General features: G+C 42.7%; 1 protein-coding gene and 1 long non-coding RNA gene across 2 annotated transcripts in view; one reads left to right on the top strand and one right to left on the bottom strand.

Moving 5' to 3' along the window:
* SAR1B (secretion associated Ras related GTPase 1B) overlaps nt 1-13,041 on the top strand; it is a 29,750-nt gene extending 16,709 nt beyond the window's left edge. Inside the window, exons 4-7 of the mRNA XM_025433126.2 lie at nt 4,138-4,203; nt 5,454-5,557; nt 6,698-6,829; nt 8,366-13,041. Of these exons, the coding sequence (XP_025288911.1) occupies nt 4,138-4,203; nt 5,454-5,557; nt 6,698-6,829; nt 8,366-8,482 (419 nt within the window). The 3' untranslated portion in view covers nt 8,483-13,041. The remainder of the gene's footprint in view (nt 1-4,137; nt 4,204-5,453; nt 5,558-6,697; nt 6,830-8,365) is intronic.
* On the bottom strand, nt 5,553-17,578 carry LOC112650411 (uncharacterized). The gene is made up of 3 exons (XR_003130140.2): nt 17,453-17,578; nt 6,326-6,389; nt 5,553-5,892 (listed from the first exon to the last, which is right to left on the bottom strand). It is a non-coding gene; the product is annotated as an uncharacterized LOC112650411 (long non-coding RNA).
* Nucleotides 17,579-27,483: the final 9,905 nt, after the last annotated feature.

The following is a 27,483-nucleotide window of genomic DNA, read 5'->3' as shown; positions in this document are numbered from 1 at the left end:
TTACTTTCACTTGCAAAGACTATGAATCAAGTAGACTTAAAGTTCTGTTTTGTTTTTTAATTATATATTTTTAGGCATAGAGTTTAAAAACAAGTTAATCCACAAATTTTTTTTTTAATATTTTTTATTTATTTATTTATGATAGTCACACACAGAGAGAGAGAGAGAGAGAGAGGCAGAGGGAGAAGCAGGCTCCATGCACCGGGAGCCCGACGTGGGATTTGATCCCGAGTCTCCAGGATCGCGCCCTGGGCCAAAGGCAGGCGCCAAACCGCTGCGCCACCCAGGGATCCCTAATCCACAAATTAACTGTGAAAAAATGACTGTGGCCTTAATAATGAGTGTAAAATTGAGCACTGGATCAAAAAGTAGATAATATGATAGTTATTTAATTCACTAAATATTCAGAGAACAGGGAAGGAGAACAACAAAAACCATGTATCATTTTATTGATAGAGCTCTTAGTGAAGTTGGAAAGGGAAGATTTCATAAAATTGATAAAAAAAATTTTTTTTATATTAGGAGAAGAATAGGGCTTGGCAAATAAGATTCTGATACAAGAACAATACTATTAAAAATGATCATGGTGAAGTTGAGTATATAAATTGTGTGCCTAAACAATTGGAAGAAACAAGTGGTATTATATTAGGTGTAATCAATTTAAAAACATTTTTTAGGGGTGCCTGGGTGGCTTAGCCTGTTAAGTGGCTGCGTTTGGCTCAGGTCATGATCCCAGAGTCCTGGAATCAAGCCCCACATTGGCTCCCTGCTCAGTGGAGAGTCTGCTTCTCCCTCTTTCTCTGCCGCTCACTCTTTCTCTCAAATAAATAAATGAGGATAGCCCGGGTGGCTCAGTGGTTTAGTGCCGCCTTCAGCCCAGGGTGTGATCCTGGAGACCCGGGATTGAGTCCCATGTCAGGCTCCCTGTGTGGAGCCTGCTTCTCCCTCTGCCTGTGTCTCTGCCTCGCACTCTGTGTCTGTCATGAATAAATAAATAAAATCTTAAAAAATAAATATTTTTTATAAATAAATAAATGAAATCCTTAAAAAATTAAAAAAATTTTTTTTCTTAAGATCTTATTTTTAAGTAATGTACACCCAATACGGGATTCCAGTATACAACCCTGAGATCAAGAGTTGCATGCTCTATGGACTGAGCCAGCCAGGCACCCCCACTTTTAAATTTTTGATGTTGCTCTCCTTTATTTATTCATCAGATATTTATTGAGCACCTACTTTATGTCACACATTGTTTGAAGTACTAAGAGTAAAAGCAGTGGCACAAAACAGTTGTCATCTCAACTTTCCTGCACCTCACATTTTATCTTACATTTTTCATTAATCAAAAGCATATGTGAAAAGTTACTATATATCTTCCCTATGATCTGGCAGTTCCATTGCTAAGTATTTATCAAGGAGAAATGAAAAACATATGTTCACCGAAATCCTTGTACAAGAATGTTATACCAGCTTTGTTTGTAATAGCCCCAAACTAGAAACAGCTCAGATACTCATTAAAAAAAAAAAAAAAGGATAAATAATGAAACTCTGTTCAACAAGAAAGAAGAATGACTGTTAAATACAGTATATATTATTATGCTGCTTGGAAGAAGCTGGTCACAAAAAGTTACCTATGGTATTATTTATATGAAATTCTAGAACAGGCACAACAAGCCTGTGGTGACAGAATTCAGATTACTTCTAGGAATGGACAGTGACTGGGAAGAGGCAAACTCCCTGGAATATTAAGTTTTCTGTATCTTAATGAAACTGGACTTCTTATAAAGCAGGGAGTAAACTAGGGATTTTAACCAAGCATTATATTTTCCTTATGGAAAGGAACACATTTGAACACAAATTGTTTTTAAGATTTTACTTATTTGGGGCAGCCCCGGTGGCGCAGCGGTTTGGCGCCACCTGTGGCCCGGGGTGTGATCCTGGGGACCCAGGATCGAGTCCCACATCGGGCTTCCTGCAGGGAGCCTACTTCTCCCTCTGCCTGTGTCTCTGCCTCTCTCTTCACTCTCTCTGAATGAATAAATAAATAAATCTAAAAAAAAAACAACAACAAGATTTTACTTATTTGGGGCACCTGGGTGGCCCAGTGGTTGAGCATCTGCCTTTGGCTCGGGTCGTGATCCTAGGGTCCTGGGATCGGGTCCTGCTTTGGGCTCCCTGTGGGGAGCCAGCTTCTCCCTCTGCCTATGTCTCTGCCTTTCTCTCTGTGTCTCTCATGAATAAATAAATAAAATATTTTTTAAAATATATTTTAAAGTATACTTTTAAAAATATTTTATTTATTTATTCAAGTGAGAGAACACGAGGGGGAGGCAAGGAGAGAGGGAGCGAAATATGGGGCTTGATCCCAGGACCCCAGGATCATGACCTGAGCCAAAGCCAGATGCTTAACTGACTGAGCCACCCAAGCACCCCTACATGAAGAATTTTTTAACAAGAAACTACTCTGGGGCCTCAACAATTGTTATGAATAGTTAAAATTACACTGAACCTTTCATTATAATTGTGGGGGACTTCTGCTTTTGGCTGTGGGGCAGTAAGAGCATCTGGAATTACCCTCCTACTGTAAGCAGCTAGAGAACTGGACAAACATATATACTATTTTCGGAACTGGACAATAGCACAGGACTACAATTCCTGAGAGAAGGAAAACAAACCTTTCTTTATTCAAGTTTTATCACAGAGGAGGTCATCTTCAGACCATGGTGCAGGGAGAAGAAACCCAAACATAACACAGTGGTCTTGCTGAGTTGAGGAGACAGAGACCAGAATAAAGGGAGACTGAAGTGATGCGAATTTGCTTGGCATAGTACTAAAGAGGAAGAAGCTCTATACACAAAGAACTGTAAAAATGTTCATGGCTAAATACCAATCTATGCAGAGGGTAAAACTCCCCATGGCCAGTCAAGGAATACTTTCTGGAGAAAGAGTAATTGTAGCAGAGTTGTTAACCAAATAATTCTCAGAGCAAACTGGGCCCAGGAATCATTCATGTTCCCACCAGCCAGAAGGGAGAGATCTGGTTGGATACATAAGGCGTTCAATAGAGACTCCAGAAGGATCATACCTTAGTAATGGGGCTGAAGTACCTGTAAAGGCTATTATAACCTAATGAAACTCAAAAACTGATCTGAAAGCAGTTGAACTGCCTGCCAGAACAAAGTTCACTTTACATCAAAAGACTACAACAAAATCCAGCATCTAGTAAAAAATTACTAGGCATGCAAAGAAGCAAGATAGTGTGATCCACAGCCAGGAGAAAAATCAGTAGAAACAGACTCAGAAGGGACTAAAATGATGGAATTAGCAGATGAGGATGCCAAAAGAGCTATGATGAATGTGCTCAAGGACTGAAGGAAAACATGAACAGAATGAGGAAAGAAATGGAATATAGAAGACAGAACCAAGTCGAACTTCTAGAAATGAAAAGTATAATGACTGAAATGAGATTTTCATTACATAGGATTAACAGCAAAATAGTGCTAGTACTACAGAAGGAAAGACCAGTGAACTTAAGTCAATATAATAGAAACTATGTAAAATGAAGCACTGAGAGAAAAATGGAAAAAAAAAAAAAAAGAACAGATACTCAGTGACTTGTGGGACAATACTAAGCAGTCCAGCCAACCTATACTTGAAGTCCTAGAAGAAGAAGGGAGGGAGCAGAAAAAAATTTGAAGATATCATGGCAAAAAATCTGTATTGCAACTGTGTCACTAAAGACTGTCCCTTGCTAATATGACAGGCATGGGAGAAAATTACTTTCCTGGTATCAGCTAAGATGCATTATCAGAAAAATTATTAGATTACAGCAGTTACTTGAATTCACACCAAATGGTTATCTGAATAGTTAGTATTTTCAGCAGGGGAAATAGAGAAGGAAAAATGAATGTCAGATTTGTGATGGATAGTGAATTCGAGAATATTACCATTATTTGTGTTATGTTGTCAATATAAATTAGAGAATATCTAATTACAACATTCTTTTATCAATTCCTAAATGTTTGATTTGAACTTATTTGCGGTTAAAGTCAGTCAAACATTAAATAGCAGTACATAACCATGAATGGAAAATCAGATGATTTTCTTGTTGTAAAAATATTTTATATTATTATTTAGCTTCAGAAGAGTTAACCATTGCTGGCATGACCTTTACAACTTTTGATTTGGGTGGACATGTTCAAGGTAAGATACTATTACTCTTATAGTTGCTTTATTTTAATTAGCTTAATAAAAATGTGGTTATTATTTTCCTGTGCGTGAAATCTCATTCTATTAAAGGAAAGCCAGAATAGACTAAAAAAGAATTATTACCACCAGATAAGCTTTAAACCAAAGTGATTTTCATAATACTCCTGAGCAATTTAACTCTGAATTGCTTTTGGTGTAAAGCATGTAAGCAAAATTTAGCCTCTATTTTCTGCTCCAATCCACATCTCACTGATTGTCATAATCATATTATGATGTTACTGTTCTGTATTAAAAACCTTCAGTGGCTGACCTACAACATGGAAGCCAAACTCATTGATGTGGCGTTTGGGATTCTTGTAATCTGATCCCATTTTATTTAATTTCCACTCTTCCCTTTCCTATTCTCTGTACTCCAACCAAACCAAACCTTGGTGTGCTCCCCACTCTGTGCTTTTGCTCATGCTATCCCCATCTGCACACAAGTAACCCACCTTCAGGGCCCTATGACAAAGAGTTGAAAAGATTTTGAGTAGTTGTGGTTAGTGAATGCACACTTGAGACAATCATTCTTTGAAATATATATGAAGTACTTTCCAGAGTTTAATGGTTAGAGAGAACTGGAACCTAATACAGTTTGTCTGAGACTTCATTTCTGTGTTATATTTAAGATATAAAACTGAAGTCAGAAAAAAGTTGCCTACTCCTAAGGCACCCCTCAAACTTTTCTAAAAATAATGTCTTGGAAAAAAATTACTCTAATGGTTTCATTGACCTTAGTTAATTTCTGTTATAACAGTTTGCTTTTATTATTTTAACTTAACAAATCTGTACCCACTAATTTTCTCTTTCACTGACTCTGAATATATCAGTGGCAAAAAAAAACTGATAAACTTGAAATGTCAAAAAACAAATACTGCATATAAATAAATAAAATTTTAAAATAGTAATAGTCATTCAGTGAACTTAATGTGTATCATCGTCCATTGGTAGCAAATAATAATTCCACTTTGAACTTGGGAGAATTGGGGCAGAGTAAAATATTTGACTTGTTCCCATCAAGGAAAGCCTTCCTTGGTCTTCTGGAAAGATTTGGCAACCCTGGGTTAAAGATTAACTTGAGTATATAGTGAAGTGGTAGCCACTAAGGGATAATTATACTTGATATCTTGTTGGACTCTTCCATCAAACCTTATCTGCTAGGTTTGACCAGCAAATAAAATCTAACTCCTGATTGTTTTTGTTAGCTCGAAGAGTGTGGAAAAACTACCTTCCTGCTATCAATGGCATTGTATTTCTGGTGGATTGTGCAGACCATGAAAGGCTGTTAGAATCAAAAGAAGAACTCGATGTAAGTTAACTAAAACTAAACATAGCTGAATCACTCTGGTAAGCTTGAGGAAATAGGTTGGAGATCTAGGTATCAGAGTGCAGCTTTTGTGCAGTTTCTGATATAACTCCTAGCAATTTATGGAGCTCAGTGATTACTCCACTTAGAATACAGAGACAGTAGCTTGGAGTAGTTGTAGCTATTAAGGACATACTAATACAGACTTTCTTCCTGAAGACCTAAGCTCACTCTGTACGGTGTGCCTTTGTATTTCACGTCTGCCGCATACCTGCAATGGCTTGGTCTTGAGTCCCTGGCCATCCTCGATGCTATATTCTTCAGGAGTTGGCCAGAACCTGAAATGATATAACATACTCTCTTTGTCACCACTTCCAAGAGTGAGTAAGGGCACATGTAGCCACTTCTCATCCCCTCTCCAGATCAGATTCTTTGTAAAGAGGCTCTGGATCAACCAGGAAGGCCAGGGCTAGATCTGAGACCACAGAACAAGCAATGATTTGATCTGACCATGCCTCTGCCCAGAGCAGGCAAACAAATAATTGTTCATGTGGGAAAGTCCAGGTAGGTTCTGTGGTCATGGAACAAGGTCAGGGAATTCCTAACTACCTACTTTGTGCCAGGCACGTGTATACCAACTCTTTTAATTCTCAAATCAACTCTAAGGTAGGTGGTACTATACCAAATTCTCTGAACTTTATTGAGGCTTATCTGTCCAAGATGTGACAATTCATAAGCAGTAGAACTAGAATTGAAACCAGGTTTGCTCACCTTCAAGGTATTTTAGAGTCCCTTAGTGATTCACAGAGTAAGCAGAGTTGAGCATTTACAGGAGCTGTAGGGAAACAGAAAGATTGAGCTTACAGTCTTACAGTTAACTTGAACTTTTTTTTTTTTTTTTTTAACTCATCTCTGTACCCAGCTTGCAGCTCAAACTCCCAGCTGCCAGATGAGGAGTTGCATACTCTACTGACTGAGCCAGCGAGATGCTCCTGAGCTTACTTTAAATGTAGGAAAAGTTTGCCAGAGATATTTGGCAAAACTGACATAATGATAGAGAATGAGTCCTTGCTACTCATTTGGTATATTGTATTATTGAGCTCTTTAGACAGTTTCATATCAACATCTTGTGTTTTGTTTCAGTCACTAATGACAGATGAAACCATTGCTAATGTGCCTATACTGATTCTTGGGAATAAGATTGACAGACCTGAAGCCATCAGTGAAGAGAGGTTACGAGAGATGTTTGGTTTATATGGTCAGACGACAGGAAAGGTAAATAAATTTTTTTTTTTTACTACTGTGACTATTTCATTCGATAGCATGAGTCTTTTAATGTCTTACTTATTTTTATCTTCTGAAATAGATTATTCCAATACTAGTGCTAACAGTAATCATGGTGGTTAGTCCAACTGGTGGTCTTCCTTTGTTTTTAATTGAGGTATAACTGACATGTAACATTAGTTTCCAGTGTACAGCCAAGTATCTTTTTAAATTACTATTTTCCAACTACATATGCCCATTATTAGTATTTTTTCTTAAATACTCATTTGTAAAAAAAAAAAAAAATACTCATTTGTATAGTCTTTGGGTCTTTTAAAATATTTTCATGTTGTTTTCTTTCTGCCACTGAATGAAATCTTTTCTTGGGGATAACAATGTCAAAGCTCATGCTTGTGGGAAATCAAATGAAAGCTTTCAAAGTTTTCAGAATTAACCACCAAATAATATACTTAAATGTTTAAGCATTCCAGTAGTGTATAGGCCCTGAATTCATCAGAGATATAAATAAAATGTAAATTTGAACATAGGAATGTTTGTAGATTTTCTGAATACTTTTTAAAAAAAGATATTGCTTATCTGAGAGAGATAAAAGATAAAAGATATCACTTATCTGAGAGAGTGAGAGCAAGCTCATGAGCAGGGGGAGGGGCAGCGGGAGAGGGAGAAGCAGAGCAGGGAGCCCTACATGGGTCTCAGTCCTGGGCCACTGGGATCATAACCTGAGACGAAGGCAGAGGCTTAACTGAGCCACCCAGGCATCCCTGAACATAATACTTTATGATAAGCTTCAAAATGCATTATTTTTGCATTCATTTTTACTAGTATTTGTTTGGGGGGAGGGACCTTAATATTGAAAATTTTCAGTTTTCAAACAAAATTTCCTTGGCTTATATATATATTTTGAGAGTAGAGAAATATACTGCATTCTTTGATAGGAGACTCTGATGTTAGGGTAGACTTTAAGCTATTTTTCTGTGGCTTCTTTTCAGTAAGTCAACTCCCCATTTTTAGAAAATGCCTTGTTAATCATAAACCTACTCAGAAAGTTTTGTCTTTAATATTAGTGAAGCCGGGACGCCTGGGTGGCTCTGTGGTTAAGCGTCTGCTTTCAGCTCAGGGCGTGATCCTGGAGTCCCGGGATCGAATCCCACATCGGGCTTCCTGCATGGAGCCTGCTTCTTCTCCCTCTGCCTATGTCTCTGCCTCTCTCCACCCCCCACCTGTCTCTCATGAATGAATAAATAAATAAATGAATGAATGAATGAATATTAGTGAAGCCAGCTTGGGTGACTTAAATTTTTCCTAAGTCAAAGGTTATTTTCATTCTTGTGTGCCTCACAAATTCCCCTCTTTCTACTGAGAGAAGGAGGTTTCCTGTGTGTCTAAGAGACTTATCTGCCCAACACCCAAGGCTTAGCACAGTTACCCTTTGTTCTGAGATGTAGAAGCTGCATTCGGCTGTAAAGTGGAGCTTTTATTTAAAAAAGGGGTCATCCATCATAATATAATGTCTCTCTTCCTTTCTAGGGCAATGTATCTCTGAAAGAACTGAATGCCCGACCCTTAGAAGTTTTCATGTGCAGCGTGCTCAAAAGGCAAGGTTATGGAGAAGGTTTCCGTTGGATGGCACAGTACATTGATTAACAACCTCTTGCATCGGTTCCAGGTCTCACCATTCAGGCCTACTCAGAGATTTGATCATTCAACATGCATAACTTGAATTCAATAGACTTTTGTTGGTTAGAAAACATGTTTTTTAGATTATTAATATTATATCAACTTAATTTGAGTGGAAATTGAAAACTGATTCAAGTAAGTTTGAATATCACGTTAGCTTTCTAATTCCATAAAAATAGTTTATACAGTTTAATATCTGACATTTCCCCCAGTGCCATTTATAAAGAACAACTTTCCAGCAGTACATTTGAAGCACTTTTTAACAATGTGAAGCTACAAATATAAACCATGTTTAAAAGCTCATCATGTTAAATTTTTATGTACTATTTTGGAACTAGTTTTTAAATTTTAGATTATATGTCCACCTATCTTAAGTGTACAGTTAATAATTAGCTTATTGATGATTGCATGATGCCTTACAGTTTTCAATAATATTTTTTCTTATGCAAACGTCATGCAATAAAACACACCCTGATGTTTGGCATCCTTCTTGGGCAGATGTCTCATTTTAATGTGTCTTATCTAGCTAGTGTCCTCTGAAATTTTGAGTATTTAATAACATACATATGAGGGGGTTGTGGGGAAAGGAGACCACTTCAGAATTTTTTAGGATAATGTTTAAGTCTCTAGAGGCTTTTGCATTTACCAGAAGAAAAGTTGCTTATACCACATTTATCTCTGAATCATGTGTATTTGTAACAGTAATGCTACTATTGTTAGTGCTGTTGGGGTCCACATCCTCATTTCTGTGAGATCGGTCTTCTGAAGAAAAGCACATCTTCTGGTACAACACAAAGTTAATCTGGGGTTTGATAGGCCCTGTAGCTCTATTCCAGTTGTCAGATTCTGAAGTGTTCCAAACTTTTTGGTGCCTGGTTTGGTCATTTGTGCCTTTTCCCCAAAAGTAGTGACAGGCAGCAGTCTCCCCACATTTAGAGGTACTCCTCAGTTCCTTTTACATAATGGTATTCCCAGGGCAAGCAACAAGTAGCACCTTGTGCATAGTTTCATTGTGGAGGCCTGCATGTGTGAGGAGAAAGGATGCCTGTTCCGCTTCAGTTGTCACTGAGCTGTGTGGGGATTCTGGTCCTGTCCTATAGCTCTTTTGCATTATCTAGCATATTTTATTTCTCAGTAGAAATAAATGAATGCTGTGTTCAATTTTCTTAACTGCTCTCAGCTCTTTATATAGCACCAAGGCTTTGGTTTTAGAAATAATACTTGCCATGTGATAGTGTCTGCAAGCCTCGCTGGTAGACTAACATTTTAGTTAGCTTTTAAAGCACTTTAACCTTCTAAGAAATTGAGTTCTTTTTTTCCCATGAAATTCTGAGATTCCCATGATTACTAAAATAAGCTGAAAGCTAAGTGCCAAGCGTGTATTTTTTTAAAGACTCAAACTTGAGAGTTAGTTCTCTCTTGGTTATAAACCAGGATTTTATAATATATTTAACCAATTCCATTGCAAATAGATTGCTCCAGTTCCATCAAGAATACTTTCAGTATCAGAATTAGTGTTTTCTTTAGCTGTTTTCCAAATCAGTTATTCTAGTTCTTTCCGTCATCAATAATGGAACATCTGAGATACACAAGGATTGAGGGATATAACTGGAAGGACTTACCAGTTAGCTAAACTAGCAAGGTCATTTCAACGTGACCTTTGGTTTTAGTAATATGGCTCTTCTGTTGCACTTTAAGCTTCCTTTCAAATGAAAATAAGAGCATCTTCCCTGCTTAGAATCATTGGTAGCATCATGGAAAAAGGAGGAAATGACCTATCAACCTTTTTGGTTTATTCTGCCACATGGGGTTCAAATACTCACTTCTAGGGGCACCTGACTGGCTCATTTGGTGAAACATGTGACTCTTGATCTTGGGGTTGTGAGTTCAAGCCCCACATTGGGGTGTAGAGATTACTTAAATAAAAAAATCAAGTACTTCTAATATCCTGACTAAACAGAACCAGGCTTTATTAAAAGTAACTGCCTCTCGTTGTTGGTATCTGTCTTGAGCTCCTATAAAGACATGCCTTTTCTTCAAGTATTTCCTTATACTATGATATTGAGAAGTTAATTATTTGTGTCATAAATTGGTATAAAGGAAAAATTCTTTGTGATACAAAATACATCACTCCAGAATTCTCATTCTGATTCTGACAGTGAGATCAAAGAAACAAAGTCAGTTGTGTACCACAGCTAAACTGTGGATATTTTCCCAATGATTTAAGATTCTTATGGCCTGAGCATTCAGAAATGAAGCAGCACTTAGCAGCAGCCGGCTTTCCCCACCCCCAGTTCCAGCTCCAGGGAGATGGGCTCTAGATATTGGGCTTACTATCTCACTCTTCCAGCTCCTCCAGGCACATATACTGAGTCACTGTTCCCCTTCCTAGAGAGGCCTATTAAGAAGATGGCAAGAAACAATAGAAACATAGGGAAAAAATGTACTCTCTCTGTGCCCGTGCAAGTGGGTGCACCTGTGCAATATTCTGGGGTAATTGGTAGCATTGCAGACATAGGTTAATTTTCTACCTTCTACCATAAGGTGTGAAAATGTACACAAGGCAAGATTGGATTCCATATAAATCAGGCACTGCTCAAAAGAGGTTTTAGAATCTTTAGTGTAAAACTCTAAAAGACAAGATCTCAGACCACATTTTTCATTTTAATGAAACCTTTAACCCCATACCTCTTTCAGGGACTGCTATTATATACTTTTGGGTAATGTTTTAAATTGATTCTGGTTTGTCTTTATCTCAGTGAATTTTTAGGATGGACAGCATAGCATTTTTTTTTAATTGGGGCCAGACATTTTCTAAAATACATGAAAAAATATTCTTCACCATTGGCTTGGTTGACCCAGTATCTTTGAGTGCCAAAGATGTATGAATTCAGATATTGCCTGCGCAGATGTAAAGTTTAGTTTTGTGTGCCTGTGTATATAGACACACTTATTGTGGTTTACAGTAGTGTTTCTTTTCCTTAGTTTTGAACCAGCTCACACTTCCTAGTGCTTTCCAGCACATAAACTACTTGCAAGGTTTACATGTTATGAAACTACTGGTTGTGATTCAGTGTGGCATTTCAGTCTTGATAGTTATGTGAATAAAATTCACAAGGGAATATTGCCAAATAAATTTTGACCAGAGTACAATGAGAAGAGCTAATATGAAGGGAATGCTCTCAAAGTATCTTGTGTTCATTTTAGAGTATATTGCTTAGATCATTTTAAACCTATGTAAAAGTTGAAGCTTCAAAAAATCTCGAAGAAAGCATGAAAACATACAGATTAACAAATAAAAATTCCTTAATGCAAAATTAATGATAAATTAAAGGTTCTCTATAAACCTTTTAATTTTTTTTTGCTATAAATATAAGAGTTCAGAAAACAGTGTATCTTCAATTAAGGTCTAAATTCCTAAGGCTACAAGGGGGTAGCTTCCATCATTGTTCTTTTGAAATGCAAATTAGTGCTTTTTAACCAACAAACAAATCTTGGAATATAGGACTGTGCCTCCGTGGAAAATGGGATTTTGTTAAAACCGTTTCCACTTCTGAACCCTGGAACCATCCCCTCTCACACTCCCACACCACCCCTGGATAAAAAGAATGAAGGGAATCTACAGAGTCTATTGAAGATGTAGCTCTGAACCAACTCATTTTTGTCCTCAAAATTTAGAACATTAAATAACATGCATTTAATACCACTGACCGATTGTTCAGGGATTTGACCACACTTTTAAAGAGATTCAAAAGTAATTAGAGTGAGCAAATTTATCCAAAGTAAACTTTGTTTCAGGAGCATCCTTGCTCCAAATAGATTTTAGGGCCATTTTTTTGCAAAGCCTTTTTGAGTGGTTTCACGCAGTTATTTTTGGAAAAGCTGCATTGGAGTGGATAAATTCTTCTTCAGCATGCATTTTAAATGAGGGAGGAAGAATTCGATTTAATTTCAGTTTCAAATATTTTGGGGTAAAAGATAGTTCTACAGCTTTTGACATTCAAGAGGTCTTTGGAATTGTTTTATCAAGTGTGGGCACATCAGAATGGCCAACTTCACATGGGTTTCTCTATTCCCTGGTGCTGCTCATAACCTGAACTCATCATCAGTTGCCATACTGAGGTGAGAGCACTCAGGGTGAATGTAGTCACGTTTCTTTAAAAGTGATCAAAGTGTTTTCTGTGGTGAGGCCTTCAGTATTTGAACGCAGAGTATGCGGAAGTGGTAAGTCAGTGTAAGTTTTTCGTCATTAACCTTGTTTGCACTTTTGTACACTGCTGCTTGCACTAGCATCTTAGTGTGAATTTTAACAATGGTTTTACAGTGTATACAGATTGTTAAGTATAATTTATATAAATATGTTTCTGTTTACCTTTATGTATTTTACAAAGAACAGCTATGATAGATGGTTAAAGGTTCTTGAATTGTGTTTTTATGTTATTTTGATTGTGTTCTATTATCATTCACCCCCTATGAATTCGAGTGTCAGGAGTAGAAAAATAAATGCTAACACAGTCTTTGAAAAACTCTAGTGTCAAGTTCCATTTTTATCATCCAACTATAATTTTCATTTTGCTCACTGGAAATTTCTTAGACTTGGAAATTATGAAGGTAATAGAACTTTCCATTTGTACAGAGGTTCTGAACAATCTGCTTAAGTACCAAATCCTCATTTTACCTGAAAACAACTTAAGGACAAACTGAAGTATGACTGGTACAATGTTGACTCGGCTGAAATGTGAAAAATCACGCTTTTATCTACAAATCGTTGTTTTTATCTACATCATAGTTCTCTAGCTTTAGTATGCATCAGAATCTCCTAAGATTTTATTTTTTACAAAAACTCTATACCCAGTGTGAAGCTTGAACTCATGACACCTGAGATTAAGAGTATCACATGTTCTGACTGAGCCAGCTAGGAGCCCCTCCTGGAAAGGTTTTTCTTACAAAAGAAAAAAGTAATCCTATCAAAGATCATGATTTGGTAGATCTAGGGTGGAGGGCAGGAACCTGAATCATTAACAAGCTTCTCAGGTTTTTCTGATGCGAGAATACGTGGATTTTTCATTTAGCAGAAACAGTGATATAAGAATACTAAATACTAATAACACTAAATCATCATTGGTTCATCAGTGAAGAAAAAAATCATTTTGGTAAGGAATACTGAGCTACTTTTGAGATTCAATCCTTCCTATCTTTAACCTTTCTCACTAACAATGTGCAAAATGACAACAAGCTTTGGGCTAGCTCTTTTAACACAAGCAATCATGATTCTATTACAGTCCATCAAATAGATTTACCTCTGGACTCAAATGATTTGTTGAGTTGAAACTAACAAGAAGATAGAAATAGTGAGCAATGAAGGGATAATGTGAAATAAATGATATCGTTTATTTAGCTCATTTTCTTGAATTTTGCTATGTCATCTTCAGCTAGACTATCTGATATTTGTACCAAAGGTCCAAGTCCTTCAAGAGTCACAGACCCCTGCAGAACATGAAACACCTTGTTGGGAATAGGGACCCTAACCCCAAGAAACAATGTGAATGTAAATGAAGGCTTTTGGGTGGTGGCCACTGTTTTTAGAAAGGTAGGACACTGCTTAAAAACTTTTTAAAAGTCCTAAAACATGGGCAGCCCTGCTGCCCACCAACAAAGGCCAGAGCCTCTGAAAAGCCTCTTATCTCGATTTACTTAAAATTAGACATTAAGGGGGTACCTGGCTGGCTCAGTCCGCGGAGCATGCAACTCTTGATCTCAGACGTGAGTTTGAGTTCCATGTTGGATAGACTTTACTTAAACTTAAAAAAATAAAAATTATGGGCACCTGGGTGGCTCAGTCAATCAGACGTCTGGCTTTGGCTCAGTTCATGATCCCAGGGTACTGGAATAGAGCCCTGTGTCAGCTCCACACTCAGCTTGGAGACAGCTTCACCGTCTGCCCCTTCCCCCCACCCTCCCTGACACCCCCCACCTCCCCGGCGCTTGCGTGCGCGCGCACTCTCTCTCTCTGTCAAATAAATAAAAATCTTTAAGTAATTGGGGCAGCCTGGATGGCTCAGCGGTTTAGCGCCTCCTTCAGCCCAGGGTGTGATCCTGGAGCCCTGGGATTGAGTCCCACCTCAGTCTCCCTGTATGGAGCCTGCTTCTCCCTCTGCCTGTGTCTCTGCCTCTCTCTCCTCTCTGTGTATTCTCATGAATAAATAAAATCTTAAAAAAAAAAAAGTAAATGAAAATTACAAAATAAATTTGACATCAGGGTCAATAATTTTCTGCCTATTACTTAGGATATAGAGTAAGCCTTGCTTTGGAATATGGGTTTTTGATTTGAGGAGTTATTTAAGATGTTTATTAAAGTCACTAACTTCAGTGATGGCAACATGCCACTACAAACAAGCTCTTTTATGTTGCAAAAATAAACTCATGAGCTTTCAAGAAGAAATAATTGGAGGCGAGTTACAGGTAACAGGAGTCAAAATGGAGATTTTTGTTCACTGCTTTCTTTTTTTAAGTTGAAGGGGCTGAAGCCAGGCGCCAAACCGCTGACCCACCCAGGGATTCCATGTTCACTGCTTTCTTGAGCAAAAAGCAACTAAAGGTGAAATTCAGTAATGGAATTGTATTCCCTTTTGATCTGGGATTAGCAAAATTTCAGAAACTAGAGAGATTACAAACATTACCAAGTTACAGCACCACTTTTATGGTTCTCCTAGCACTTGGGTTTGGGTTGAAGTCTGTCTAGATGTATCTCTTGACTGAGAAGCCATACCAGACTGAATACAGTCTGGAGAAAATCAAGTTGACTTTTGTCTATTCTAGGGACTTAAAAAAAAAAAAGTTGGGGCGCCTATGTGGCTCAGTGGGTGAAGAAACTGACGATTTCGGCTCAGATTATGATCTCAGGTTCCTGGGATCAAGCCCTGCTTTGGGCTCTGTGCTCATCAGGGTGGGTGTTTCAGGATTCTTTCCCTCTGCTCCTCCCCTAGCTTGGAAACACGCACATGTTCCCTTTTTCTCTAAAATAAATAAATAGGATCCCTGGGTGTCTCAGTCGGTTAAGCATCTGCCTTTGGCTCAGGTCATGATTCTAGAGTCCTGGGATCCAGTCTCACCTTGAGCTCTCTGCCCCGTGGGTGGCTTCTTCCTCTCCCTGTGCCCCTCCCTTCTGCTCATGTGTTCTCTCTCTCTCTCTCTCTCTCTCTCAAATAAAATCTTGAAAAATATAAATATTAATAAAATTTTTAAAAAATTTAAAGCAGCATACAATGTTATATTAGTTTCAGGTGTACAGCATACTGACTTGACAATTCTATACATTACTTAATGCTCGCCACAGTAAATATCGTCACCATCTGTCACCATACGTTATTATGATATTGACTATATTCCTTATACTGTCCTTTTCATCTCTGTGACTTTGTTATTTTTAAACTGGAAGCTTGTACCTCCTAATCGTCTTTATGCCCTGCACCTGGCCCAATACAAGAGCCCTCTTGCCTTCATTTCTCTCGCCTGCAATGCCCCACACGTGCCTTATCCAAACTTTTCACCTTTAAGGCCCGCATCAAGTTCTGCCACCTGAGACACATCTGTGACACCTCCATAAAAACAAATTACTGGACTCAAGGCACTGCCTCTAGCCAAGTGTTTTGCTGTACAGATTCTCTAGATTAAGTAAATTAGTATATTTTCCTGGAAAACACACACCCTTTAACTGTAGCCGAGAAACATTTTGTTAAGGCAGTTTAGCAGAGGAAGGGGTTTGGACATCACAATGTGGTAACAAAACCAGTTCAACTCCATTAGTGCCTTACTTATGAATAACTGTAGCATGGGGGCACCTGGGTGGAGCAGTGGGTTAAGCCTCCAATTCCTGGTTTTGGCTCAGGTCATCATCTCAGGGTCTTGGGATCAGGCTCCACGCTCAGCAGGTAGCTTGCTTCTCTCTCTCTCTCTTTCTCTCTCTCTGCCTCCCCCCCCCCCCGTTTCTCTCTTGCACCCTGCAGGCGTGTGCTCTAAAATAAATAATCTTTTAAAAAAAATAGAGAACTCTAAAAAAATAACTGCATGGGGGCACCCAAGTGGCTCAGTGGTTGAGCGCCTGCCTTTGGCTCAGGTTGTGATCCCACCGCCCGATGGGAAGCCTGCTTCTCCCTCTGCCTTTCTCTCTGCCTCTGTTTCTTATGAATGAATAAAATAAAATCTTAAAAAAAAAATTAACTGCATGAGGAACCACTATTAGCTTTGGGAGTGGGTCCTAGTCTTCAGATTGACTGAGTGTAGCTGACACACAATGTTACATTTGTTTCAGACGTACAACCCACTGATTCAACAACTCTATACCCATAATTGTAGCTACCATCTGATATCATTTTCAGTCTTACCGCAGGAAAAAAAAAAGGACGGTCAAACACTGATCATCTCTCAATTTGGGAGGAATGAAAAAGGCCTAAATTTTATTCGAGGGAGCAATGGCACTCAACAAATGGTAGTCATATATATAACAATGTACATTTATGTACAAAATTTAACGCCTGGATTATGTCCGAATAGGCAAAAGTGTTGGTAGCAGGCTTAGGTCTCAACATGAGATTCCCCGACTTGTCAGAAGTCCTCGATCTCTTGAAATGTGATACAGAACGTCGTGTTCAGTTGTGTGGGTATATTCTACTGCGAAAACGGTTCACAGTTTGCATCACGGTCGCAAATAAGTTCCTGAACCAAAATAGGCGGGGAACCAGAAAGACCGTCAAGCTTTGATTTAGGGACAAGGAATTGGGGGTGACCTCAGGAAGCGCCTCGGGTCACCTGAGGAGAGTAAAAACCAGCAGTACGGGCCTCGGCCTGCGGCCCCTCCTGCAAAAGGTAGGCCCACCCCGGCCTCCCTTTCCTCTGCCTCTTGGGCCCGGCAAGGCCTCCAGATCTCCCTCCGATTACCTCCAGAGCCCCGCGCGGGAGGAGGAAACGCACCAAGCCTCAGCCGCCAGCAGGAAGCACCACCTGCCCACCGCGCCATGACGACTCGTCAAACCGGGCGCGGGGGCGGGGCCGAAGCGCGGGGCGGGGCGGCGGGGGAGCCTCGGCCTATGAGGAAGCGGCGTTCGGATCCCGGGGGCGGGGCGGCGGGGAGAGCCCCGGCCTATGAGAGAGAGCGGCGTTCGGGTCCCGGGGGCGGGGCGGCGGGGAGAGCCCCGGCCTATGAGAGAGCGGCGTTCGGGTCCCGGGGGCGGGGCGGCGGGGAGAGCCCCGGCCTATGAGAGAGCGGCGTTCGGGTCCCGGGGGCGGGGCGGCGGGGAGCGTGTGGATTCCGCGGACGTCACACCTGAGAACCTCCGCGAGTCCCACTGCGTGCTGGCGCCGCTGAAGACCTATTAGCGCTGATGGAAGCCGCTGTGCGCCTAAGGGTCCCACTGCGCATGAACACAGCTCTGACAGCTTCTGGACGGAGCTCGGCAACGCTGCTGTCTCTCCTGACTGCCTGGCAGCAGATGGCAGGGGCACGGAGCTGTTTGGAGAGCAGCCCGAGCTTTGCTCCACCCCCGCTTCTCTGTAGGGCCAGGCTCAGAACCATCAGTCCTCTGGCACTTGGGTGGAGAAGCAGTGTTCCCACCGTTCTGACTACCTGATGACTGGACGGCCTTTGCCTACCACTCCATCTGCTGGGCTGGGCAGAACAGGGAGGAGGTCCCTACCGGGGCTCTTGCTCTTCTTCTTCTTGCCCTTCTTCTTGCCCTTCTTGCCTTTCTTCTTTCTTCTTCTTTCTTCTTCTTCTTCCTCTCCTTTTCTTCTCCGTCTCTCACACACATAGCTTTATATATGGGGAGCTATTACTTATCACCAGGCACTTGCCAAGTATTGTGCTGGTGTTAGATTGGGCGCTTGGCCTCACATTTTGTCTGCTTTTCCCTTAGTCAACAGGCATTTCTTGAACACACACCTGCTGTCAACTGGCATCACATATCAAAAAATGGGTAAAGATATCCCCAAGATATACCGTGGGAGGTGAAAGGAAGACACACCTAGGGCAGCCCGGGTGGCTCAGCGGTTTAGCGCCGTCGTCAGCTCCGGGCGTGATCCTGGAGACCCAGGATCGAGTCCCACATCGGGCTCCCTGCATGGAGCCTGCTTCTCCCTCTGCCTGTGTCTCTGCTTCTCTCTCTGTCTCTCATGAATAAATAAATAAAATCTTTTTTTTTTAAGGAAAGAAATATATTAATGGAAGTTGTGTTTCAATTTATGGGAGTTTGTGACTCCTGGTCATCAGTTTGTGAGTTTGGGCTCCACGTTGGGTATAGAGTTTACGAAAAAATAAATAAACTTTTTAAAAGATCAGTTTAGGGGACTGATTTTTTTCCTTTAGTTCTTTCTATATTTCCCAAATATTCTTTAGTGAGATATAATACCTTTACTATAAAATGAGAGAACTTTTTTTTTTTTCCTGAAAGCCAAATGAGGTTTATCAGGAGAGGTAGTATAAAGTGATGCATTCCTGGAAAGCAATTAGGCAATATATAACAAGAATCATAAACCTACTCCTTTGACCTGCTCCTGGGAACCTTATGCTAAAGCAATCCCAAGAAGGGGGAATACTAGCTTCAGAAAGATGTATGGCAGCCCAGGATGGAATACGGCCTGGTTTCCAGCTTGAGCAAATTGAAGCTTACACCCTCTATAGAGCATTCATAGCCTTGAGGAAAGGAGGTCACAAAGACTTCCGGTGGGGTAATATTTACTACAATGCTAATTGCAGGCAATTGTGTATTAGTATTACTGCAACCACGACATTAAAAACTGTAGAGACGGGAATGCCTGGGTGGCGCAGCGGTTTAGCGCCTGCCTTTGGCTCAGGGCGCGATCCTGGAGACCCTGGATCTAGTCCCGCGTCGGGCTCTGGGTGCATGGAACCTGCTTCTCCCTCTGCCTGTGTCTCTGCCTCTCTCTCTCTGTGTAACTATCATAAATAAATAAATAAAAATTAAAATAAAATAATAAAATAAAAACTGTAGAGAGAAAAAAATAAAATAAAATAAAAACTGTAGAGACGGGACGCCTGGGTGGCTCAGTGGTTAAGGGGCTGCCTTTGGCTCAGGTCATGATCCTGGAGTCCCAGGATCAAGTCCCGCATCAGGCTCCCTGCATGGAGCCTGCTTCTCCCTCTGCCTGTGTCTCTGCCTCTCTTTCTCTGTGTGTCTCTCATGAATAAATAAAAAATATATTTTTAAAAAGACACACCTAAACATGGCCAAGGAGGTTTCTAGAAACCAGGGACCAGAAGGACTGGTTAGGTGGAGAAGAGGGGATGTGCCAATTAAGTAGCTTGCAAAGACAAAGACTCAGCAATAAAGACCAGGATGTAATTTGGGGACTGGTAGAGGTCAGTGCCTGAAGAGGACTGTGGGGAGAATGTAGTTGGAGAAGGCAAGAGTGGAGAGAAAGACTGGAGAGCATGTCCCCTCCACCTGGGGAGGAAGCGGGAGAAGAGGGGCATTCTTTTCCCATTCTCCGACCTTTTACCTGTAATGATATTTATTTATTTTTTTTATTTTTTTTTATTTTTATTTATTTATGATAGTCACAGAGAGAGAGAGAGAGGCAGAGACACAGGCAGAGGGAGAAGCAGGCTCCATGCACTGGGAGCCCGACGTGGGATTCGATCCCGGGTCTCCAGGATCGCGCCCTGAGCCAAAGGCAGGCGCCAAACCGCTGCGCCACCCAGGGATCCCCTGATATTTATTTCTAACACTGGTTTCAAAACCAGCATTGTATGATGTATGGCCATGTTTTCCAACCCACGTCCGAGCTAGTGATCCACAGGATAGGCTGCTCTTGGGACCATCAAATCAGGATCAGGATATGGTATTTGAAGCTGGGACCATCTGGATAGACGTGTCCTTCTCAGAATGCCACACTGACTGTTGAGCATATGTACCAGAATGTGTGACATTGACAATGGGCAAGATGCTGATCTGAGGTAAAACTAACAGAAAAGCTTGAAGGTGTTGAGACAGCAAGGATTGGCAACCTATAAAATGCCTGGCTTGAGCCCTGTGGTCAGTTGTGGGTGCTCACTGAGGATGCTGCTGGGAGATGGGGGCTGAGACAGCATCTGTCCCATCTGACCCATCTCTCTGTAGACCTCTGACCTGGGACTGGCTTTACCTGAAAAAATGGGGATTTGGTGGTTCCATCTATGAAGCAAAGCAAGTGTAATTGTAGGGGAAAGGAGGAGCATACATACCCTGCATTCTAATCCCCTAGTAAAGTACCCAACTTGAAGAATCAGATGGGCATATCTTAACTCCTCAGGTAGCCTAAGGGCTGTCCAGGGAACACTGGACTGGACATGATCTATCTCTGTGTCTCATGGGCTCAGGAAGACCTGTGAATAGAAACACCCAGGTTTCAAGGAGGCTTTTTTTTTTTTTTTTTTAGCACAAATGACTTAGCACAGGATTGCTTTTATTTATTTATTTTTTAAGATTTATTTATTTATTCATGATAGACATAGAGTGAGAGAGAGGCAGAGACACAGGCAGAGGGAGAAGCAGGCTCCCTGCAGGGAGCCCGATGCGGGACTCGATCCTGGGTCTCCAGGATCACGCCCTGGGCCAAAGGCAGGCGCTAAACCGCTGAGCCACCCAGGCTGCCCACAGGATTGCTTTTAAAATGACAGTCTCTGTGTCATTAAAATTCAGAGGCTGTTCTAAAGAAGTTGGCTTGTAAGACTGAGTAAGGGACAGGCAAGGCTAGAGAGGGAGAGACAGGTCGGGGGCTAGTAGTCAGGCTCACAGAAACCCCCATGTGGAGAAATGTTATAGACAAGATATTAAAGAGGAAGGGACCATAACATACCCACCTTGTTTATCTTCAGTGTTACAAATGAGATACTTTTCAAGTTCCCTGGTCAGTTTTCTTTAAAAGACGAACCATAAAACCCTCAGTGGCAACCCATTTGGGACCCGTCTCACTCTGTAGAGCTTTGTTACTCTCCTTTCCGTGCTCACCTTCACTTAATAAACTCCCACTTCACTTCATCCTTTAGTAGTGAGATTCATTCTTCGCCTCCTTGAGACAAGAACCCTGCAACCCTGCAACAAGATGAGGTTTCACACCCCACTACTCCCCTAACTCTGAGGTCCTGTCACCCAGATGCAGCTTCTCAGATGAGGGCCAAACAGGAACCAGGGTGAATGGTGCAAGTTGGTGCCAGTCCCACACTCTTTCTTGCATAGTAGGAAGTGCTCCTGGTGGGGGTGCGGTGGGGGTTGGGGCAGGGCTGAGGTTTGCTTGAGATTTGAGCATCCTTCTAATTCCTGCTGCCTCTTCAGGGCGCATTATTCCTCCTTTGACGTTAACCCATTATTGAGTCTTAAGGCCCACCTGACTCCTTCCCAAATCTCCTAGGCTTCTGTAATTTAATGGGCATCAGTGTTGTGGCTGGCATGTGGGAAGCAAGGCTATGAAACTTAGCACCTGTGACCAGAACCAGGCGGTCACCCACAGCCCCGGAATGGGAGTTTGGAGCATCCACAGGTGAAAGCTTATTTTGCTGAGTAACTTTTCTTCCTTGGCTTCTCTTACAAACCCCAGCTGCTCTTCTGAGTTTCATGTTGCTCATAGCCTTCAGTCCCTAGCAATGGAACATTCCTTCTTTGCAAAAAGGGGTGGGGGACAGGAGGGACAGTCTATTCAGCTACTCTTGGGTTACAAGGTTTCAAGTGTACAGGATGGCCACCAAGGAACTCAGAATGCCGGTCAGCTGAGTGTTTCTCAGGCCCAGGCAGCTGACTGTCACAGGTATCACATGAGCTGCTCCCCTGATGACTGGCAGTTATTTACAACCAGCCCCTCTTTCAGCCCCCACCCAGGGAGCAGCCATGCCCTGACCCCAAACCATAGTTGGGGGTAGGGAGGCCCATGAGAACTTGTAAACAACCAGGCTTTACCAGCTCAGATTCCAGGAAGTGAGCGTTAGTAAACAAATCCCTCTGGCCTCCTCACCTCTGGTTAGGTGCCAGCCCTAGAGCAGTCTCTGCCCAAACCTCCTCTTCCCCAACTCTTACACCTTCAGGGACTCCTCGTTTTGCCCACCTCATGTCCATGTCCACGTCTACTTAGCACCTCTCAGCTGCCCTGCATGGTGTGTCCAACAAGAACTGTCATCCTCATATAACAAATGAAGAAATTGAGGCCCAGAAGGACCAAACTACAGGTCCTTAATTCTCCATTACCCCAAGCCCCTAGATTTGAGTTTAAGCTTTGAGTTGGGGGTTCTTGGGGAGTCATGGGTGCTCCAGGAAAAGCAGAGGCCCAATATAAACTTTTTTTAAAAAGTTTTTTAGAATGGCTTCCTTTTGCTTAACATTATATTTGCTGTTGCAACCAAGCAATTGTACCTTACTGAAAATAGCAGAGATTCCACACTCTGTGAAAAAACACATAGCATAAAATGCACATAGCAACTTTTATGTATATATGTATTTGAGAGAGAAAGAAAGAGCACACAGGTGTGCCGGGGGCGGGGAGGAGCAGAGGAACAGAGAGAAACTGATGCTCTTGCTGAGCAGGGAGCCTGACACTGGGCTCGATACCAGCACCCTGGGATCATGACCTGAGCCAAAGGCAGACACTCAACTGACTGAGCTACCCAGGCACCTGCACATACCAGCTTCTACATGTAAAGTATAGTGCTATCAACCATATGCCCCCTGCTGTGTACCAGATCTCCAGAATCCCCTCTCCTACCTCTGCACCTGCAACTGAATTCAAGGGCTTTCCTGCTTGGGTGTATCAAATGGAACACAACTCAAGGAAGTGTTGAAAGCAAAAAGGTTTTACTACTTGTCACAAGTAAGGAGACAAGGAGGTAGCTCTCAAAGCACTCCCTCTTCTTAGGGTTAGGGGCTTTCATTCTGTATGCCTCAGAACAAGGCCAGGAAGCTTAACACACAGAACTTACACATATTTTGGGCAGCCCTGGTGGCGCAGTGGTTTGGTACCACCTGCAGCCTGGGGTGTGATCCTGGAGCCTGGGGTTGAGTCCCACATTGGGCTCCCTGCATGGAGCCTGCTTATCCCTCTCCCTCTGCCTGTGTCTCTGCTTCTCTCTCTGTGTCTATGAATAAATAAATAAAATCTTAAAAAAAAAAAGAAAGGAACTCATACATATTTTGACTTAAGCCCTTCCATTCAGCTGCACATGCTCAGTGTGTCAAGGTGCTACATGGTTATGTTAAAAATGACTGAAAATCCCCACCTATGGGAGATTCTAGTATTACAATGAGCTTAGGGCAGTTTAGGGGGTTTCTCTGCAAGGCCTCAGCAACTGTCCAGCTCAAACTGGCTCATGCGATGGTGTATCTAAAGGAACACCTAGGCCCTAGGTCTCCTGGGTGGGAACAGTTTGTTCTATAAAACAGACACATTCTTTCCCTACTGTCGTCCCTCCTTACTACTGAGAGCTTGCACCCCTCTGATCCAGGTAACTCACCTTTGGGTCCTAGCTCACACACCCACTGAACAATTCCCGCCTCTTCTGCCCCCAACCCCTGACACCTACCACTCTACTTCTTGTTTCTACCAGGTGAACTACTTTAGATTACCCCATACAAGTGCTATGGGGATGTATGTGTCTTTTTGTGATTGCTTATTGCACTTAGCAAAATATGTGTGTACATCAGAATTTGCTTCCTTTTCAAGGCTGGCGTGGCTCTAACACCATTTCTTTTCTTTCTTTTTTTCTTTTTTTTAAAGATGTTATTTATTTATTCATGAGAGATACAGAGAGAGAGGCAGAGACACAGGCAGAGGGAGAAGCAGGCTCCATGCAGAGAGCCTGACGTGGGACTCGATCCTGGGTCTCCTGGGCCAAAGGCAAGCTCTTAACCATCGAGCCACCCAGGTGTCCCCTCTAACACCATTTCTTTATCCATTCATCTACTGATGGACACGTGGGTTCTTCTACATCTTGGCTATGGTGAATAGTATTGCAACCAATATAAGCATTTTAGACGCTGACCTGACCCAGTAAATAAATGGCCCATGGGCCTCAAACAGCTCTAGGTGGAAAGGTCCCTTCCAGGTGGAGTTTTCTTCAGCTTTGGGTTGGGATGTGAGATGAGATGGGACTGTAGCCCAGTGAGATAGGTACAGCTTGGGTTCTATGTGTCCTGGCTACTCGCTGCTGCCCCCTTTCCATTGCTACTGAACTTCAGGGGTGAGCATTTTGGGGTTGTGGGGACAGTCTTGGATCTGCTTCAGTTTATACACCATGGTAAATCACTCACCAGCGCCACCCCTCTGCTTGGGGCCATGACATAGTGGAGGACATGAGTCTCCCACTAGGATTGCCAGGTAAAATCCAGGAGGCAATATTTGGAACATACTAATGTTAAAGAATTATTTAGGATTTGTCTGAAATTATCATTTCACTGTGGGTCCAGGACTGTTATTTGCTAAATCTGGCAACCCTACCTCCTAACCCACCAAGGGTCTCCCTCACAAACCAGGACCAGGACCTTTGCATCCCAACCAGGTTCCCTGAGAATGGATGGTGTGGAAGCTTCTGAACTCTAGGCCTGGATTGGAGCATGGGGTGTCGAGCCGCATCCTGGTACACTAAGTTTGTCCCTAAGTCACCTGCTTGACTGCACCCCTATTTTGCCTTGGTCTATTTGACTCTTGGCCGTGAGTCTGCCTGAACCCCAGAAGTCTGCCTTAACATTCCTATTTCATAATCTCTTCTTTTATCAGGGAATCCCCAAATGGTGATCGTGAAGTCTCATGTGCTTCCTTGCTTCTCCTTGGGAATGAAGAAGAGTAGGTGGCTGGGGCTGACACAGAGAGGGGCAGCTGTGGCTTGACCCTCAGAGTGTGGAGGAGCTAGCCCTTGTGGACACCCTCAAGAGTCTGGCCAGGAGAGGTTGGAGCGTGGGGCTCTCCTGTGAAGGGGAGTGGAACATGAGACCACTTTGAGCAACCTGCTTTTCTGGCATAGGTCTGCAGTGTCTGAGTCCTGAAACCCTCCCCAAGAAAAAGGGCCTTCGCTGCTTCTGGCAGCTCTGGACACAGACAGACGTGCAACGAGAGGGACTGAGGCATCTCTGGGAGCGTGGAGTGCTCCCTCTCTAACCCACCGTTGATTGCCTTCCTGGCTTTAGCAGTTACAAGACAGCAGGGCAGGGAAATCCTCAGTCCACCCACCCAACCCAGGATGGGCACCCTGCAGTCCACCGACCCAACCCAGGGTGGGCACCTTGCCTGATGGGCACCCTGCAATGCCTTATCTTCTCAGGAGGCCTCTTGTCCCTTAACAGACACCCTGTTCCTGAAGGCTGATAAAGAAGATCCTTCTCTGTGCTGGCTCACGAAGAGTTGTGGATGGCAGGGCATGGGTATCTTGGGGACAAGGGTGTCTGGAGTTCTGAGAGGAGGGACTGCAGGGTTGGCCCCCTGCCCAGTGGGCCTTGACTTGGAGCTGGAGGCATGTGGGCCGGGGCCTGATGGACAGCAGATGGCGCCCCATACCCTACCCTCGCAGAAATTTGGTGAGAACAAGGAAGTTCTCAGAGACCTCTTCCGACTCAGCTTTCCCCTCACACTATGGTCTTTGTGAGTAATTGACACTGCTCACACTGCTCGGGGATTACACGATTAAAGTGTGTCTCCCACTCTGGCCCGGTCTCTCCATAGGGGTGCATGGACATTCTAATGTCCTCAGGGCCCAGTAGCAGGTGCTCAGTGAGTGTGCAATCAATGCAGGCAAGATAGAAGGTGGATGAAAGTCGCACCCCTCCTGGGAGATGCTGGGAGAGAACTGTCCCTCCACGAGGGAGCTGTGAACAGGTTGGTCCACGCGCATCCTGTCCTGTGTTCAGGGGCAGAGACAGCAGAGGCAGCAACAGAGGCAAAGGCCTAGGAGCAGCCAGCAGCTGGGAGACCCCTGCCTTGAAGCAGTCACCTGGACTCAAGTAGGTGCAGAGGAACTTGGCTGGGAGGTCTACTCCTCCGCCTTCGCCTGTGGAAAGGGCCAAGGACTCCTCGTGGCTGTCTGTCCCTTGCTCTGCACAAGCCTGGGTCAATCCAAAGCAACCCAGGAGACAGCCAGTGACTTCTAGGGCTACAGTGCCCAATAGAGTGGGTACTAGCCATATAGCCATTGAGCTTGAAAAGTGACTAGTTCAAACTGAGATGTGCTAAAAATATAACACACACAGAATATAAAATATCTTATTGGTAATGGTTTTGTATTAATACACGTTTAAGTGATTATATTTGGGTCTGATAGGTTAAATACAATTGCTAAAATTCTATTTTACGTGTTTATTTTTACTTTTAGAATTACATGTGTGCGTGGACCTGATTTCCATTGAGCACTGTGGCTTTTGATCCACAGGTGCTTTGACCTCTCCTACCCTACATCTAGCAGCTAGGTCAGCTTTCAGGTGTGGGTCTTGCAGCAGGGTCCCTGTGTCACTTTTCTGGACCAACGTGGCCAAGTAGGCATGGTGTGGTGCTGGGGGAGTGAGGACGGAGAGGCTGGGGTGCGAAGCCCAGGGCAGCTGGCCCACTGGACAGGTGGGCTGGCCAATCAGGAGCCCAGGTTCATTCCCCATGCCTTCTGCGTTGTGGTCCCAGAACCTTGGATCTGGATGCACCCCTGGGGGCTAATGCATACTGCACCAGTGACAGATGGGGTAAACAACTGGTAAACAATTAACACAGTTGCTCCAGAAGCAGATTCTTTCAGTCTCAATTCTACCCTCTTCCCAAACTGTCTCCCCTGGGGCTCTCAGAGGAGGATCAAGATGCAGTTTGATGCATCTTGGCACGTGCGAGCCCTTTCAGGAATGCTGGTCAGCCCTCCTTCTATCCACCTGACCCTTGACCAAGCAACTATTTATTCTTCAGGTCTCCACTGCCTGGAAGCTCTAGGATGGCAGGATCCTGGTGACGTTTGGTATACAACC

This window comes from Canis lupus, chromosome 11, assembly GCF_003254725.2.
Source record: "Canis lupus dingo isolate Sandy chromosome 11, ASM325472v2, whole genome shotgun sequence".
Taxonomy (NCBI): Eukaryota; Metazoa; Chordata; class Mammalia; order Carnivora; family Canidae; genus Canis; species Canis lupus.
The sequence above is the reverse complement of the archived record's forward strand: the minus strand, read 5'-3'. Positions and strand labels throughout refer to the sequence as shown.